This window comes from Pelodiscus sinensis, chromosome 26 (assembly GCF_049634645.1).
Source record: "Pelodiscus sinensis isolate JC-2024 chromosome 26, ASM4963464v1, whole genome shotgun sequence".
NCBI classification, from domain to species: Eukaryota; Metazoa; Chordata; order Testudines; family Trionychidae; genus Pelodiscus; species Pelodiscus sinensis.
In genome coordinates this window covers 20,531,163-20,548,139 of record NC_134736.1, presented here as the reverse complement: position 1 = coordinate 20,548,139, position 16,977 = coordinate 20,531,163, and the positions used below count along the sequence as shown (strand labels likewise).

The 16,977-nt window shown below is 59.7% G+C and overlaps 1 protein-coding gene across 1 annotated transcript; it reads left to right on the top strand.

Moving 5' to 3' along the window:
- The first annotated feature begins 1,346 nt into the window (after positions 1 to 1,346).
- LOC142820455 (tripartite motif-containing protein 6-like) lies at positions 1,347 to 16,740 on the top strand. Its single transcript, XM_075909280.1, has 6 exons — positions 1,347 to 1,352; positions 5,648 to 5,962; positions 10,361 to 10,456; positions 13,400 to 13,507; positions 15,425 to 15,505; positions 16,588 to 16,740. The coding sequence occupies exons 1-6, from the start codon at positions 1,347 to 1,349 to the stop codon at positions 16,738 to 16,740; spliced, it is 759 nt and encodes a 252-aa protein (XP_075765395.1).
- Positions 16,741 to 16,977: the final 237 nt, after the last annotated feature.

Here is a 16,977-nt window from a genome sequence, read left to right as displayed (position 1 = left end):
CTCATGGGCATGGAAACCTCAGCCCTGTCCTCCCCTCCCCCCCCCCCACACACAGTGGGGACCCCAGAGTCATCTCTGCCTCCCCTCTGTTCAGTCCCTTCTCCCTCCCAGCCTGAGTTCCTGTCTCCCCTCCTCTGCCAGGCTGTTCGCTGCCTCTTCTTGTCTTTGCAAAATATCCTGTGAGGCAGAGACTTTTTGTGGGTTTTCCTGCATCCAGCCACAGTTTGGGGCCTCTGGATGCCCCTGTCCCTGCCCCGCCCAATGCAGGATGATTTAGCCCATTGTAATATGTCACGGTGTCGGCCTGTTTACCCACCTGCACCCCTGAGAGCTTTCTAGATCCCCCCTCCCTCCAGGGAATGTGGTTCCCAGCCTTGGGGGCTCAGTGCGGATTCTTGCCATGTCCGCCTGTGATGTCTGAAGGGAAGTGGATGCATTATAAGAAGTAGCAGAACATTGGATTTCATTCATTCATTTTCTGTGTTCAACAGACCAGCTATGGCTGTGTCTGCACTGCCGGAGGTCTATCCAGAAATAACCGAATTGAAAGACCAATGGAGCCCCAAACCTGTTTTCTTCCTTGTTGCTTAATAAGTGAGATAACGAAGGTGGCTTTTTAATACAATGTTGTTTTATGTGGTAAATGCGCAAGGTGGGAGGGTAGGCGGGACTGTCTGTCTTTAGCCGGCAATTCGGGGCAGAGCGGCTGGGAAAGGAAACAGGCTGATCCGCTGGCAGGGAACAGGCCCCAGTGCTAGTGAGAGGAGGCTCCAGCAGGCAGAGACTGCGCTGGGCCAGCCTGCGGGGAGGGGGCTCTGGCCTCCTGCTTCCCTGCCCCCTCTCAGCTCCCTCCTTCCCCGTGGGCTGAGGAGGACGTGGGCCCAGGGCCCAGCCTGCCCCAGGGGAGGGGAAGCCAAGTGCAGGGATGTGGGATGAGGCCTCGTCTCTGGGCCTGAGGCAACAGGGCTTCCCCTCCCCTCTGAGTGTGTGTGGAGGCGAGCGACAGGGCCCGGCAGCAGGGTTTGCACTGGGGCTTGAGCCCGAGCTGTGAGCCTCGGCCGGACTTGATCCTTCCCCGCTCACTGCTCCCCCTCTGGCGAGCAGCCCACAGGAGGAGCCGGCCTCCCGGGGCAGGGGAGACCGAGGCACCTGCCTGGGAGAGGGGACGGGCTCACGCCAAGGGGCTTTCTGTGGTGCCAGGAGGCGGAGGGAGGCCAGGCACAGGCCAGCGGGAGAAGGGGCAGCGTCTGCCGGGACAGAACAGGAGACACCAAGAAAGAGACATCACGTTTCTGCCTGGTCCCATCAGGGGCCTTTCTGTGTGAGAAGCACCCGGGAAAACCGCTATGCTGGTGAGCTCCTCTGCCCCGCCCCTGGGATGCCACCCACTTGGGTGCCACTTGCAGATGGGCCAAGCTGGACATGGCCTGTGAGCTGCAAATTCATTACTCGCCAGTGCTTCCTGGGTTGATAAGTAAGGGTATGTCTACACTAGAAAGTTAGTTCGAACTAACGTCCGTTAGTTCGAACTAACTTTCCTAGGCACTACACTAGCGCTCCGTTAGTTCGAACTTAATTCGAACTAACGGAGCGCTTAGTTCGAACTAGGTAAACCTCATTTTACGAGGACTAACGCCTAGTTCGAACTAGCTAGTTCGAACTAAGGGCTGTGTAGCCCTTTAGTTCGAACTAGTGGGAGGCTAAGGCTTCCCAGGTTTCCCTGGTGGCCACTCTGGCCAACACCAGGGAAACTCTATTGCCCCCCTCCCGGCCCCGGAGCCCTTAAAGGGCCACGGGCTGGCTACTCACTTTGTGCCAGTAGCAAGGCTGCAAGCACCCGTGCCTGCACAGCCTGCACCTGCCACAGAATGAGCCAGCCATCCGAGGGCTCCCAGCCCTCCACTGCTCCCCAGGACCAGCCTGGCGGCTCCCAGGAGCCTGCCCGGGGGCGCAAAAGGCGGGCGCCCGCCTGGTCAAGTGCGGAGATCGTGGACCTCATCGAGGTTTGGGGGGAAGCCTCCAATGTCCACGATCTCCGCACTAGCCACCGGAACGCGGCCGTCTACGGACGCATGGCTGCCAGTCTGGCCGCCAGGGGCCACCAGCGCAGCCGGGAGCAGGTGCGCTGCAAAATTAAGGACTTGCGGCAGTCCTACTCCCGGGCCTGCCTGCCAGGGGCTGACCCGGAGGCCTGCCCCCACTTCCATGCCCTGGACCGCATCCTGGGGCCTCATGCCGTCCCTGCCCCCCGGGACGTGATTGACCCCGGGGCAGAGGGACCGCTCCTGGAGACGGAGGAGGAGGAGGAGGGCTCTGAGAGCCAGGAGCCTGCCGCCAGCCTTCCCAGGACCCGGGACCCCCGAGGCACCCCACAGAGCCGCTCGCCTGCATAATCAGAGGCCGGGGAGGCATCCACCTGTGAGTACCCTCGTGTTCCCCTTATGTGTACGGGGGGCTGGGGCGAGAGGGAGCCCCGGGACCATGCGCCTGGGCCTTGCCCACCACGGAGCAGCAGCTGGGGATCCTGCAGGGGCCCTGGCCTTGCAGAGGGGAGCTGGGTTTCACACACCTGGGCCCCTGGGGTAATTGACCGCTGGTCTTCTTGCACCACAGCTGCAGCACCGGGGCCTGCAGGGCGCACCACACCGCCTGCAGCAGCCGCCCGCGCCCGGGCAAGCAGGACAGCCAGGAACCAGGAGGACTACCAGAGGCGGCATCTCCGGTTCCTGGACCGACAGCTCCGTCTCCAGGACCACTGGGTCCAGGAGGACCTCAGGCTGCGCCAGAGGAGTCTGGAGGCCCTGGAGGAGCAGGGCCGTGCCCTGCGAGGCCACCTCCAGAGCCTGCTAGACCGCTTTCCATTTCCTCCTCCCCCTGCTCCCCCTCTTGCTCCCCCTCTTGCTCCCCCTGCTCCTCCTGCTTCCGCTCCTGCTTCCGCTCCTGCTTCCTCCACACCCCCTGTCCTCTCTGCCCCCCCCTCCACAACCATTCCCCACCGACGCCCCCGGACCCACAGTGTGGCGAGACGGGAGAGGCAGCCGGACTCCCACCCCTGAGCTTTCCTTTCCCTTCCTCCCTTCCCTCCCCTCCCCTTCCAGCTCCCTCGTCCCAGGATTCCCCCTCCATTCTCCCACCTTCATTCCTCCCTCCCCCACCCCAGTTCTGTGAAATAAACAGACGGTTTTGTTTGAAAAACAGGTGTCTTTATTTGATAGTAGGTAGGGAGGGGAAAGGGGAAGGGGGGGGGTAGGGTGGAAGAAGGCCCCGGTGGGGCATGCAGGGAGAGGTCAGTCCTCCTCCTCCTCCACCTGGAAGCTCTCCCGCAGGGCTTCCCGGATCCGGATGGCCCCCCGCTGGGCTTCCCGGACAGCGGCGGTGCGGGGCTGACCGTAGTGTCCAGCCATGCGGTCAGCCTCAGCCATCCAGGCTGGCAGGAAAGCTTCCCCCTTCCGCTCACACAAATTGTGGAGCACACAACATGCCGCTACCACGGGAGGGATATTGTGCTCAGCCAGGTCCAGACGGGTGAGGAGGCATCGAAAGCAGGCTTTCAGTCGCCCGAAGGCCCCCTCCACCACGATGCGGGCCCTGCTCAGCCTGTTATTGAAGGCCTAGCGGGAGGGATTGAGGTGCCCCGTGTAGGGCTTCATGAGCCACGGCTGCAGTGGGTAGGCGGCATCCCCCACCAGGCAGACGGGCATGTCCACGTCCCCGACCCTGATGTGGCGGTCGGGGAAGAAGGTCCCGTCCTGCAGCCGCTGGCACACGGAGGAGTTCCGGTACACCCGGGCGTCGTGTGCTTTGCCGGACCAGCCCACATTTATGTCCGTGAACTGTCCCCGGTGGTCACACACGGCCTGCAGGATGACGGAGAAGTACCCCTTGCGGTTCACGTAACGGGACGCCTGGTGTTCCGGGGCACGGATGGGGATGTGCGTCCCGTCGATGGCCCCCCCGCAGTTGGGGAAGCCGAGGGCGCCGAATCCCCGGATGACGGCATCCAGGTCGGCGAGGCGGACCACCCTGCGGAGCAGCACCCGGTTGATGGCCTTGACCACCTGCGGAGAGAGACACAGCAAAGCGTCAATCAGTGGGGCGCCCGGGTGGCTGGGAGCGTGCGTGCCCTGGCAGTGCCCCGCGCCCCACTCCCGGAAGCAACCCCCCTGGCGGCGTGTAGTACGGCCGGGACAGCCCGACCCCTCCGGTGCGGGGTGCCTTCGCCTCCTCCCGCCCCCCCCCCATTGTCCCTGGGGCGGCCCATCCCCTCCTCGCAGCCCCCCTCCCCCCCGGCTCGGTGGCCGACGAGCGCTGTACCTGCATGAGCACTGCTCCGACAGTGGATCTCCCCACGCCGAACTGGTTCCCGACGGATCGGTAGCTGTCCGGCGTGGAGAGCTTCCAGAGGGCGATGGCCACCCGCTTCTGGAGGGGGATGGCGGGTCTCATGCGAGTGTCCCTTCTTTGCAGGGCAGGGGCGAGCCACTCGCAGAGCTCCAGGAAGGTGTCCCTCCTCATCCTAAAGTTCTGGGTCCACTGTCGGTCGTCCCAGCGCTCCAGGACGATGCGGTCCCACCAGTCGCTGCTGGTGTCCAGACGCCAGATGCGGCGGGGCACGCCAGTGCCAGGGCTCCGCCGCGGCTCCTCCACAGCCCCCAGGGCGGCCAGACGGAGAGGCAGGGGGCTGACGTTCCCCAGGTGGTGCCAGGCAGCCTCGAGCCATTGCTGGCAGGCTTGCAGCAGCAAGTCCAGAAAGTGCACCAGAAGGTGCAGGGCGAGCCGTGGCTCCATGTTGCCACCTGCGGCGGTCCCCCCCGAAGGGAAGCACCGACACAGACGGGCACAGAGACCGACGCTTTGCTGTCCCTCGGTGAGGTTGGCAAGCAAGCAGGAAAAGCTGAGAACCGGCTGTCCAGGGGGGTCCCTTTAAGCACGAGCCTCAGATAGCCTCAGACAGCAGCCACACAAAGCAACTGCTGACCTGATGCCCTGCCAGAACCGGTTTCAGCTGCCCTTAAATGCCCCCCTGCGTCCAATCAGTGTGGACGCGCTAGTTCGAACTAGCAAAACGCTAGTTCGAACTAGTTTTTAGTTCTAGATGCGCTAGTTCGAACTAGCTTAGTTCGAATTAACTAATTCGAACTAAGTTAGTTCGAACTAGCGCTGTAGTGTAGACGTACCCTAATGCTCCCCCATCGAGGTAGCACATCTCCATTAGGGGAGCCTGCCTCAGACTCATTCTGAGGCTTCCCTGCAGTGTAGATGCTCGTATTTTGGAATGTATCTTCCAGAACAGCTTCTCCTGAAATCCAGGGCAGTGTAGATGCACCCTGAGTGCCCAGGCCCAAGTTTGGGGCCTGGCAGATGTTTTGGAGGAGTCACTGTCAGTCTGGACTCATCAGACTTCATGCAAAGGCTCCATAGAGTCTGAAAAAGGAAAGAGCAGAACATGCCCAGAAAGGCAGCACTGAGTGGTGCAAACTGCAACCCGCCCATTTCCCAGCGGACAAAACTGAAACTAAATTCTCTGGTCTCCCCTGCAAGAAGCCAGGGCTGCTGCGAATCCAGCAAAGACACTCCAGGGTGAAGTGACCTGTCCTCTCTGCCTGGAGTATTTCAATGATCCGGTGTCTCTCGACTGTGATCACAGCTACTGCCGAGCCTGCATCACCCAGTGCTGGGGGGGCTCACTGCAGACGTCTCCTGCCCCCAGTGCAGACGGACCTTTCCCCAGGGAAACCTCAGGCTGAACAGGCAGCTGAGGAGTATTGTGGACGCAGCCAGAGCACTCAGGTTGCTGGCAGGGAGGGAACCAGCCCCAGAGAGACTGTGTGAGAAACACCAGGAGCCTCTCAAGCTCTTCTGCAGAGAGGATGAAATCCCCATCTGTGTGGTGTGCGACAGGTCCAAGGGGCACCGAGCTCACACCGGGATTCCTGCCGAGGAAGCTGCGGAAGAATTCCAGGTAGGGAAATGCCGACTGCGATTCCTGCCCTCGTGGGACGGAGGGGAGCACTGGGGAGCAGCTCCCGCCCTGGGAATATAGCCGATAGGGTCAGGGCTGGGACTGCAGGAAGCAGGGACAGCCTGGTGATAGGGCACCTGAGTGACCCTCGTGGTATGGGGTAGTCCTGCCTCAGTTTCCCAAAAAAGACCCACAATGGCATTTTTTTGTGGCCAGTAACAGTCCTGCTCTCCCAGCCAGGACTCTCAGGACTTTGAGGTCTCCTCTGTCTCCAAGGTCCAGGGTCTCCTCTGCCTTCTCCATGGACCTCCTCCCTCTGGCTTTTCCTGTGCCTCTGTTTGACATATCTCTCGCCGGGTTAGATCCCAGGACCCCTCACCCTGCGTTTCATTGTCCCTTCCTGGGGAGGAGAATTGACTACGTCACAGGCAGGGCTGACAACCAATGTTCCTTGTAATATTTTCCATCCATATGTGGAATAAATTTTGTTCTGTGCGCCAATGCACGTGTGTCTGTGCACCACCCGTAGAAACACCCGCTGCCAGCTGTGGGTGACTGGGCGCTCTGCTAATCAGCTGGGCTGCACTGGAATCTCTCCTGGCCTGCTGCCCAAGCACCCGGCCTACAGGGACCCTGCTGAGAGCGCCTGCCTTGAAAGGGCCAGCCGGCCTGTGCCCAGCCTCGTCCCCACCTACCTCTCTTGAGCCACAGGGAGCATCCCAGTCATGCAAGTTTCTCTTTGGAATTTATCTCTGCAGAGTCAGTGGGGGAACCTTGTGCCCAGCATGTGTCTGTTAGGGTTGCCAGATGGTTTAACCAAAAATACCAAAATCTCCCCCACCTCCAAAAAAAACACCAGGGAAAAAACATGGCCCCTTAAGAAATGCCTCTGAGGCCAGACAGCTCCCCTGCGGAAGCAGATAAGCAGGGGGGCTGAGCCCAGTTGCTGAGTGTGTGTAGGGTTGCCAGGTATCTAATACTGACTCGAAGAGTCTGTGTTTTTGCCTCCTGGAAGGGAATAAAATCAGAACATACCAGACATTTCAGGTGCACGGTATTTTCTGAATTTTTTTACCGTACAGGAGATGAAAATACCGCACTGTCCAGGTCAATTCTGGACCTCTAGCAACAGGGGTGGACTGGAACGGTGGGTTACCGGGAATTTCCCGGTGGGCCGTTGGCCAAGGGGCCGGCTCGCTGGTGGCTGCTGGAGGAGGAGGGGGATATACCCAACAAGCTGCTCCTGAAAGCAGCTGTCAGAGTTCTGGCTCTGCATGGGCAGCACGGCCCTTTCTCCCTCCCACCCCTCCCCACTCTAGAGGTATAGTGAAGGCGGGTGGGGAAGCAGTTGCCCCCGCCCCCAGGCACAACGCTGGGGGGTGCCAGGCTGGGGTGGGACCAACGAGCACATGCTGCTCTTGGGTCCAGGAGCTGCCGGCCGGCAAAGTGCTGCTGCCGCTGAGCGGCTCTCTCCAAACTGCAGCTGAAGCAGCCAGCTGGGTGGGAGGACGGGAGCAGTGGATTTTAAGGTACAGTAATTCCTCACTGAACACGTGCCCGCTTAACATGTTTTCGTGATAGCACGATTTTTTTTTAGAGAACATTTCTCGCACAACACGACCGTCCCCGAAATAACATGATTTTCCCAAAAAGCCGGACGTTTGCCGACAGCTACATGGGGCTTCCCCTGCCTTCTTGCGTCTGGCGAGGAGGGGTTGCCGGGGAACAGCACGGCCAGCTGCGAACCTCCGCCTCTTTGCAAGGAGGCAGGGGGAGCTCTGCGCAGCTGCCGGCAACCAGCCAGCTGGCAACCATTCCTCCTGCAAGGAGGTTTAACAGTAGTTCGAATTAGGAGCTTTAATTCAAACTACCTAGTCCGTGCCACGTGTAGCCGTGGGCAGGTAGTTTGAACTACAGGGCATTTAAAAATGGCGGCGCCCGGGGACCTGCAAATCCCGGGCTTCATTTGCAAGTTCAAATGCCTACATTAGCAGTGTAGACATACCAAAACAAATTTGGCCTTTGCCCCCGGGCACAAAACACCCTCGCTGCGTGCTACGCCTCTGGTACAGACCTGCTTTCACAGCCGTGCTCCACCTGGAGGGTCTGGGAGAGTGGGGACTTCCCCCCACCCCCATGTTCCTGCTAATGGGAGCCAGAGCTGGTGCGTGGACTTCAGTAAAATTAGCCCCACGTGGCCCAGCTCCAGGCCCGGCATGTGGTCTGGAGCCCCACAAGCAGCTGGGTCCAGGGCTGTGGGGACTTCTGGGGCCCGACCACAGACTCCAGCCTCACAAACTGGAAGGCAGAAGGTGGGGGAGGAGAACGGTGAAATATAGGGGGAAGGAGAGGGAGAGGAAGAGGCTTGTGCTGAGGGGAGGGGGACAGGTCAGGGGAAGAAAGGGGAAGGCACCAAGGGACAGGGTGGAAGAGAGACAAATGCCGGGGGGCCACGTGGAGACAATGAGGAAAAGGGCAGGAGGGGAGGTGTCCGACGGGGGGGGGGACAGGGTGATGCTGGAGAGGAGAGGAGAGGGGAAGGGCACTGGGAGCTAGAGGGGAAAGGGGGAGGTGCTGGGCGAAAGCTTGAAAGAAGGGCTGGGAATGAGGAAGGGGGTGATGGAGCAAGTCATATGTGAGGGCACAGGGGCATGAGATGAACAGGGACAGAGGGTGGTGAAGGGGTGGGCATCAGGGAAAAAGAGGGCAAAGGGGGCGGGGGCAGTGAGGGAAGGGGAAGGCACCAGGAGGGTGCAGGGCTAAGGGAAGGTGCAGGTGCCAGCGGATTCTGGGGATGAAGCAGAAGGGCAGAGACCTGCAGAGGAGGGACCAGCACCAGAGGAGAGAGGCAGGGCAGGTGTGTAGAGGGAGGTGTTAGAAGAGGGGATGAGGAGGGGTAGCTCACATGATCAGAGTGGGGTTACTGGAGGAGTGGGCATAGAGGGGAAAGAAAGGCTGGTGGAGGGGGGCAGGTCTTGGGAGGGCTGAGGGCAGTGAGAAGGGCAGGAGTCAGGACAGCAGAGGAGGGTGAGGGATTGGGGGGCAGCAGGCACCAGGGGAGCTGATGGAGCAAGGAGAAGAGACATGGCAGCAGAGGGAAAAGGGAGAGGTTCATAAGATCTTCATTAATAACGTGGGTGCCACAGTGGCCCATCCAAACAAGCCACCTGAACTCAGTACTGGTGCACAACACAAAATTCATTCTGCTCATGGGAGGAAACTCTTGAAGGGAACACTTCCCCCAGACTCTCCGCCCCCGAGTTAATGTCACACACGTTGGGTTAATGCAATTGCAGGATAGTTGCATGAGGGGGGTTCGCTGGGGGCCAACTAATCCCTATTGGTCGGAGGATGGTGGGAAAAGTCCTTAGGAGGGGTCACATGACACCTTTTACTTCTGGTCATGTGTCCATCTTGCCCCGAGAGTGTTACCTCCAGAGGCCTCGCTCATGGGGGTCAGTAGCATGGTTAACAGGGGTCGGGGTGTGTGTGGCTAATGGGGGCCAAAGAGTAAATTAAAAAACATTCTTTGATGTGAAAAAGTGGGCCGTACTCAACCCATTTCCCGGGCCTATTTTGATTGCCAGTCAACCTCTGTCTGGCAACCCTGGTTTCCATGCTGACGTTCATGGCAATGGCAATAATTGGTAGTGAGTAGAATGCACTGGTGTCTATAGCACCGGCCTCCCCGGGCCCCAGGGAGCAATTGGGGCCCCGTGGGGCCAGGCACCCTATGGACAAGCCAGCCAGAGAGAGCTCCTAGCCCCAGCCACAGCCTCATGCACACGACCCGCAGCAGGCGGGTAAAGAAAGAAGCAGGGGTGGGAACGGGGGAGGGGCACTGAGGATTGTTTGCAAACACCTGCAATCGCCAGAGCTAGGTCATCACGGGTGGCTGCCAGGCCAGATTTCCACCCTGCACCTGCCTGGCTGGGTCCCTCCTCTACACCTCACTCCCCACCCCCATGCACCCTGGCTTCTCAGGACATCCCCGATGCTCTCAGTGTCCCTCCTCTCCTCCAGCTCCCTCCCCTGCGATCTCCCCCACCCCTGTGCATGCAGCCTCTGAGTATGTGACCCCAGCTCCCTACGGTAACAAGGTCTGACAATTTCAAACCCTCTGAAAACACTCCCAGTGTCTATTACTGTGACTCTGTCTCTGATCTCATAAACCTGCCGGGCCCTGCAGTCGTGAGTAGTGTGTGGTCGTGCTGGGCCAGCTCCCCTCCCTCTAGTCCTGAAACTAACAAAAACAGAAACAAAACTAAAAACCTAAACATCTTCGCTGGCAGGACATTACAGAAATGGGTTGAACCAAAAATGATCTATTTTTAAATTATTAGCAAATCTCACATTTGATTTTTTGCTTAGTCACATGAAATATTTCTGCGTCTGCAGGAAAGGCTCCAGGCCCATCTGAAGACTCTGAGAATCAAGAGACAAAAGCTGCTGGGACTGAAAGTGAACAGGGAGAAGACCAGCCAGAAATACCTGGTAGGTACTTAGTATTATGACCCTGCCTTTCTAGCGAGCCAGAGGGAGCTGATCCCGAATCAGACCTAAGGAGCAGCCAGGACAATCTAGTGACCAGATTATTGTTTCCCTTGATCAGCCGGGGAATGAGCACCCAGAAATTACAATTCATTGTTTTAGCAGGATCCCTCCTTAGAGTTGGGCCCTAAACCAGCCACTTCCACCCGCTGGCTACGTCTAGACTGGCATGATTTTCCGGAAGTGCTTTTAACAGAAAAGTTTTCTGGAAATTCTTTTAACAGAAAAGTTTTCTGTTAAAAGCATTTTTGGAAAAGATCACCTAGATTGGCACGGATGCTTTTCCACAAAATCACTTTTTGCGGAAAAGCGTCCGTGACTAATCTACACGTGCTTTTGCTCAAAAAAGCCCCGATCGCCATTTTCACGATCGGGGCTTTTTTGCGCAAAACAAATCTCAGCTGTCTACACTGGCCCTTTTGCGCAAAAGGGACTTTTGCCCGAATAGGAGCAGCATAGTATTTCCGCAAAAAGCACTGATAGGAAGTCAGTGCTTCTGCAAAAAGTAGGAAGTCAGTGCTTTTGCGGAAATTCAAGCAGCCAGTGTAGACAGCTGGCAAGTTTTTCCGGAAAAGCGGCTGATTTTCTGGAAAAACTGGCCAGTCTAGACACAGCCTCTGTGAATTTGTGGACTTCTTTAGAAGTGTCAAAGGGAGGTTCTGTGACCCCTTTGAAAATTGATTGTCTGTGTGAACAGCTGAATTCTATCCAGTGCTTTTTAGTCCAAGCCTTTTACTGACATGGTCCATGGCCCCAAAGGCACACAGACCACAGGTCGGAAACCACTGTCACACCCACTGTAAACTGAGGCCTCTGGGGATAGTCAACTTAGCCTGTGTGACGGCGCGTTGGGGGTCCCCGTCTCCTGCACCCCGAAATGGCACAAACAGACTGCACCAGCCGGTGAATAGAGGAAGTTTATTGCCTCTCCAGGATACAGCACAGCACCGATGGAATCTGGTCACAGAGCTGGGCTAGGATGCCTCAGGCCCCCTTGAGATGGGGGAGACTGGGCCCCTAAACTCCAGCCCCTTTCCCTAGGCTCTCCTCCATGCTCTCAGACAGAACTAACTAAATTCCCTTCCAGCCCTGCCCCCCAGCCAGGGCAGCATTCCACCTTCCTTTGTTCCTCTCCATGGGGGGTGTCTGGCCACTGGTTTGCATAGTGACTCATCCTGTTTTGCTGGGTCCTGGTACCCACGGCAGCCAGTGGGGGTTACCCCAGAGCCAGCAGCATAGAAACCAGCCAGGTACCCCCACTACGTCACAGGGGGGGCTACGCTGGTGAGTCGGGGCAGCGCGGGGAGGGACGTGAGGTGCAGGGGGAAGGGACGTGGGGGGCCGGTGACTCTGACCCCCTCCCCCCCCCAGTGATGCTCAAGCCGGGCTGTCTGTGCCGGCGGCCTGCTGGTGGGGAGGGCGGAGCGGAGCAGCGTGGGGAGCAGCAACCCCAGTTCCAGTTCATCTTCCCGCTGCTGGACGAAGCCACCCTGAAGGCTGTCGCCTCGGTCCTGAAGTCCCTGGACAACGAGCACACCCTGGAGGAGCTGTGAGAGTGGGTCGGCCAGAGCGGGGGTGAGAGCAGGCCCGGCGGAGGGGGGGTTGGGGTGCAGGTGGAACAGGGAAATGGCCTTTGAAGCCCCGCCTGGTCCTTCTCCTCTGGCCTGGGACGTGTCCCCTGGACTCTCGTGCCTGGATCCAGGCCCATCTGGTCTGAGGGAGATGCCCCAGTGTCCCCTCTGCCTCACGGGGCCCTTTCTGGAAATCTCCCCTCCCCCAGGGCTGTAAGGCCCCAATCCAGCCCCTGCCCACACCAGGGCCCTGGCCTTGGTGCCGCTCGGTCCCTTCCAATTCTAGCCGGGTGGGGGCCGTGGGGCAGGTGCGTCCTCACCCCTGCACTGCCGGACTCTCCCCCCAGCAGTGCCCTGGGCCAGCTCTGGTGCGTGGACCCCTGGGGGGGAGTGGTCCCCCGCCCTGCTGAACCCACCCGTGCCTGGCCCCTTCCCCTCTCCAGCGGGGCCGGCTGCTCCCCACGCTTGATCAGAGGACACCCAGCCCCCCCTTCCCCCGGCAAGTCGGGGGCAGCCGCATTCCCTGGACACGGCAGAGACCCCCTGGAGAAAGTCTGCAGGGCAGACGGAGTCTTGGAGACCCGCATCCCCCCCGCAGGGCCCCAGAGCCACCTCCCAGGAGGGACCAGCCCAAATAGTTCCCCGAAATGGCGCAAACAGCCCTGGGGTTTGGGAAGCCAAAGGCTGGGGTCAGGGCACGGCTGTCTGCCAGGTGGGAGCGGGACTCCTGGGGTCTCCCCCGGCTCTGGGAGGGGAGTGGGGGCCAGTGGTTAGAGCAGGGGGCTGGGAGCCAGGATTCCTGGGGTCTTTCCCTGCCTCTGGGTGTGGGGGGCAGTGACCACACGGGGGTGGCAGGTCTCCAGACTGGGCACAGACAGGACCATGGGGCCCCTGCCCACACACTAAATGCGCCGGGCGGTGGGTGAGTGGGGGGAGCCCCAGCAGGGTGTTAATTGCTTGGGCATTAGTGGCTGGGACCAGCTCCTGTGCCTGGTGAGGGCACTGCTGGGGGGAGGGGCGTGGGGAGCCAGTGGCTGGGAGTGGGGAGGTCCAGCCCTGCCCTCCAACTTTCTCCCCCAATCAGTGTTCAATGGCTGCTTGGGGGCGGGGCCCGGTGGAAGCAGGGGGCGGGTCCGTGTGCGCCGAACAGCTGGTCTTGGGATTCCAGGCTCTGCCGGGTTCCCTTCGGGGCCTGTTCTGAGACCAGGTCTGTAGCCCAGGCGGTGCAGGGGGTGATGTCGGGGGCAGAGTGGGAAGGGGGGGAAGGACGCGGGGGCTTGGTGTTGGTGGCTCTGACCCCCCCGTCTCCCTTCAGCCAAACGCAAGGCCGAGGCAGAGCTCCTGTGCAGGCAGCATAGAGCCGGGGAGATCAGCTGGTCACCTGAAGACATGGAGCTCTTCCTGGGTGCACTGGAGAGCGCAGGTGAGAGCAGAGCCACGGGATGTAGCTGGACCAGGGACATGGCCCTTTCCGGCTGAACTGCACCCTCTGCCCCCCCCTCCACCAGACGGAGCAGAGCGCTTGGAGGCGGGGTGATGGCGGCTCAGGCAAAATGGCGCCTGCTGCAGCTGCCTGACACCTCCCCTCCCTCCCGGCCCCTCCGCGCTTGCTGGTGCAGTCCCAGCAGGGGATGCACAGGACCTGGGGTCTGTCAGCAGCCCCCACACCTGAGCTGCCGCACGGGGCAAAGTGTCCCAGGCCCAGAGTTGCCCCCAAGGGGGACCAGACCAAATAGTTCCCAGGAATGGTGCAAACAGCCGTGGGGATTGGGAAGCAACACACTGGGCTCAGGGCATGGCTGCCTGCCGGGTTGGGAGCGGGACTCCTGCGGACTAGTGGTTAGAGCAGGGGGGCTGGGAACCAGGATTCATGGGGTCTTTCCCTGCCACTGGGTGAGGGGAGCAGTGACCACAGGGTGGGGGACAGGTTTCCAGCCCGGGATCAGCAGGGCACAGACAGGACCACAGGGCCCGTCCCGCTGAGTGACACTGAGTGGGGGGTTGGTCAGTAACACCCTGCAGGCTGCTCCCTCGGCTGCTCCGAGTCTGTCACTGAAAGGGGCTGAAGGTGGTGGGGGGGCCTGGTCCAGCCCTGCCCTCAAACTTTCTCCCCCAATCAGCATTCATGGGCTTCCCGGCTGCCAGCTGTGAGCGTCTGGTGCTGGCAGCCACATGGCCCTGGTGGTACAAGGGGCTTCTTGCCTACAAGGGCGCCCTGCTGACCCAGTTTCTCAGATCCAGGTTTTCATCTCCTGAAATCCCCAGGGTCTGTTCTGCAGAACTTATCCCATCGGTCCCCGGCCTGTAGCAATGCTTGGGAATCTTACTCCCCATGGGCTGGACTCTGCACTTGTTTCACCTCATCAGATTTCTTGTGGCCCAATCCTCTAATCTGTCCAGGTCACTCTGGACTCTGTCCCCGCCCTCCAGCATATCTACCTCTCCCCAGATTAGTGTCACTCCGCTAGAAACCGACCGCCAACCTGATATCGAGCCGTTGATCACTACCCGCTGGACCCGACAGTGTAGGCAGCTTTCTATCCATTTTACCGTCCATTTACCCAAACCACATTCCCTTAACTTCCTGGCAAGTATATTTCGGGAGACCGTATAAAAAACCTTGCTAATGTCAAGGTGTATCACATCCGCTGACTTTCCCATGTCCACAGAGCCAGGTACCTCATCATAGAAGCTAATCAGATTGATCAGGCAGGACTTGCCCTTGGTGAATCCATGCTGACTATTCCTAATCACTTTCCCCTCTTCCAAGTGCCTCAAAATGGATTCCTTGAGGATCCCTTGCATGAGTTTTCCTGGGACTGAGGTGAGGCTGACCGGTCTGTAGTTCCCTGCATTGTCCTTCTTCCCTTTTTTAAAGATCCAGTCATCCAGGATCTCTCCCAATCTCCACCACTTTTCACAGATAACGGCCAAGGGCTCCGCCATGACATTTTCCAACTCCTTCAGTACCCTCGGATGCATTAAATCTGGGCCCACGGATTTCTGTATGTTTAGCTTTTCTAAATAGTTTCTAACTTGTTCTTTCCCCACCAAGGGCCATCCACCTCCTTCCCATACTGCTTAGCCTAGTGCATTCATCTGGGAGCTGACCTTGTCTGAGAAGACAGAGGCAAAGGAAGCCTTGAGTACTTCTGCTTTCCTCACATCATCTGTCACTAGGTTTCCTCCCTCATCCAGGAAGGGCCCATCCCCTCTCTGATCCCCCTCTTCTTGCTGACATGCCTGTCGAAACCTTTCTTGTTCCCCTTCACATCCCTTGCTAGCTGCACTTCCAATTGTGCTTTTGCCTTCCTGATACCCCCCTGCATTCTCGACACAGGGATCTGCAAACTCTTCCGGCAGAAGCCCAAAGTGGACAGTGACCCAAAGACAGGGGTTAAGCTCCTCAGCCAGAGTGCAGGTGTGTGCGGGGCCTTCGAGCGGGGGGTCTGAATGGGGCACCGGCTGTGCAGGGGGGCTACATGCAGGGCTAGCAGAGGCTCAAAGGGACCCCCAGTGGGTGGGGTGGGGGGGTGTGGTGGTGTGAATGTGGAACCGGACCGAGGGCGCGGTGCCCATGGGGGAGGTTGTGAGGGGCTCAGAGAGGCTGGGAGAGGGGATGTGAGGTGCCTGGTCTTAGCCCTCCAAGAGAGCAAGTTTTCTCAAACTTTGGCACCGTGTACATGGGCTACGTTTGGGAAACACGCGTCCCTTCCCACCGAGCTCTGCAGTCGGTTCAGGGCCTGAGCCCGCAGCAACGTCCCCAGCACTGGCCCAGGACTCCCTGGGGAGAAGTTGTAGACTCAGGGGAGACACCCCGGCATTTCCTCTCCCTCACAGGGCCCTTCTTGGCCGGAGGCGTTTGCACATCCGCGTGGTTTAGCCAGGCTAGGGCCGAGTTCACGTGCCAGGGGCTGAATTCCTGCTCCTGGCCCAATTCCTGCTCACTTGGGTTCAGGCCTCAGGCCTCACCCCAGTCCCCTGCTTCAGGCTCTTTCTCCTCTCCCTGCTGTGCCCAGTCGTAGGGGTCAGAGCGGGGAGCCAGGCCGAGCCCCATGGACAGGACTCCCCAAGGCAGAATGGCTGGACAGGCTTTGCTGTCTGTTCCATGGCCCCTGGGACCTGCCCCCGGCTTCCCGCACTCTGGGGATGGTGCTGACCACGTCTCCGTTTGCACCTGGCCCCTGAAATGTTGCGGGGTGGGACTCCCTAAACTCCCTTACAGCTCCTCTCACTCCACGTATTCCCTCCTCATCTCCCCTCCCTATGAGCTCTTGGTCTGGGGCTGCTCAGGCGCCCCACTCCCCAGCCGGTCAGCTGAGCTCCCTGCCATTGTGGGTGCTCTGAGCCTCTGGGAGGAGCTCACTAAACAGCTGTGCAGCCACGCAGCTTCCAGGGCACTTAGCTGTCACCTCCCTTGGGATGGGCCGTGGGCATGGAATGAAGCTAGGTCCTGTCCCGGGAGTCTCCACGCTCACTGCTCTGCCTTGTCTCCCTCCACAGGGAAGTAGCGATATCACCGCAGACAAGCCGCGGGTGAGTGCTGAGTCGTTCCCCTGTCCCTGTGCTGCTCACTGTGCCCCCTGGGGCTCAGCAGTCTGCCCCCCCCCCTTCCGTCAGGTGCATCTGGCCAGCTGTGGCTCTGGAGGTGTCTAGCCTGGCTCCTGGCCTAGTGGCTGGGGGTTGGTGGGACATGCCCGACACTGACGGGGATGTGGAGGGGGGAAGCAGGAGCTTCAGCCCCACTGATTAACTGGGGTTTGAGCTCCTGAGTTCCCAAGGTGCTTCTGAAAGCCCCATCCCCGTGTGCCCAGTCTTGGGGCAGTGCAGGGTCTTAGCCCAGATAGAAGGTATCTGCCCCATGTGTAACTCTGCCGACTCCCGCCAGCTCCC

Bases quoted from the DNA above. Each gene is read 5' to 3' on its own strand.
- LOC142820455 (XM_075909280.1), top strand. The intron at 5,963-10,360 runs GTAGGGAAATGC...CTGCGTCTGCAG, and splicing joins AAGCTGCGGAAGAATTCCAG to GAAAGGCTCCAGGCCCATCT. The intron at 13,508-15,424 runs GTGAGAGCAGAG...TTCTCGACACAG, and splicing joins GGGTGCACTGGAGAGCGCAG to GGATCTGCAAACTCTTCCGG.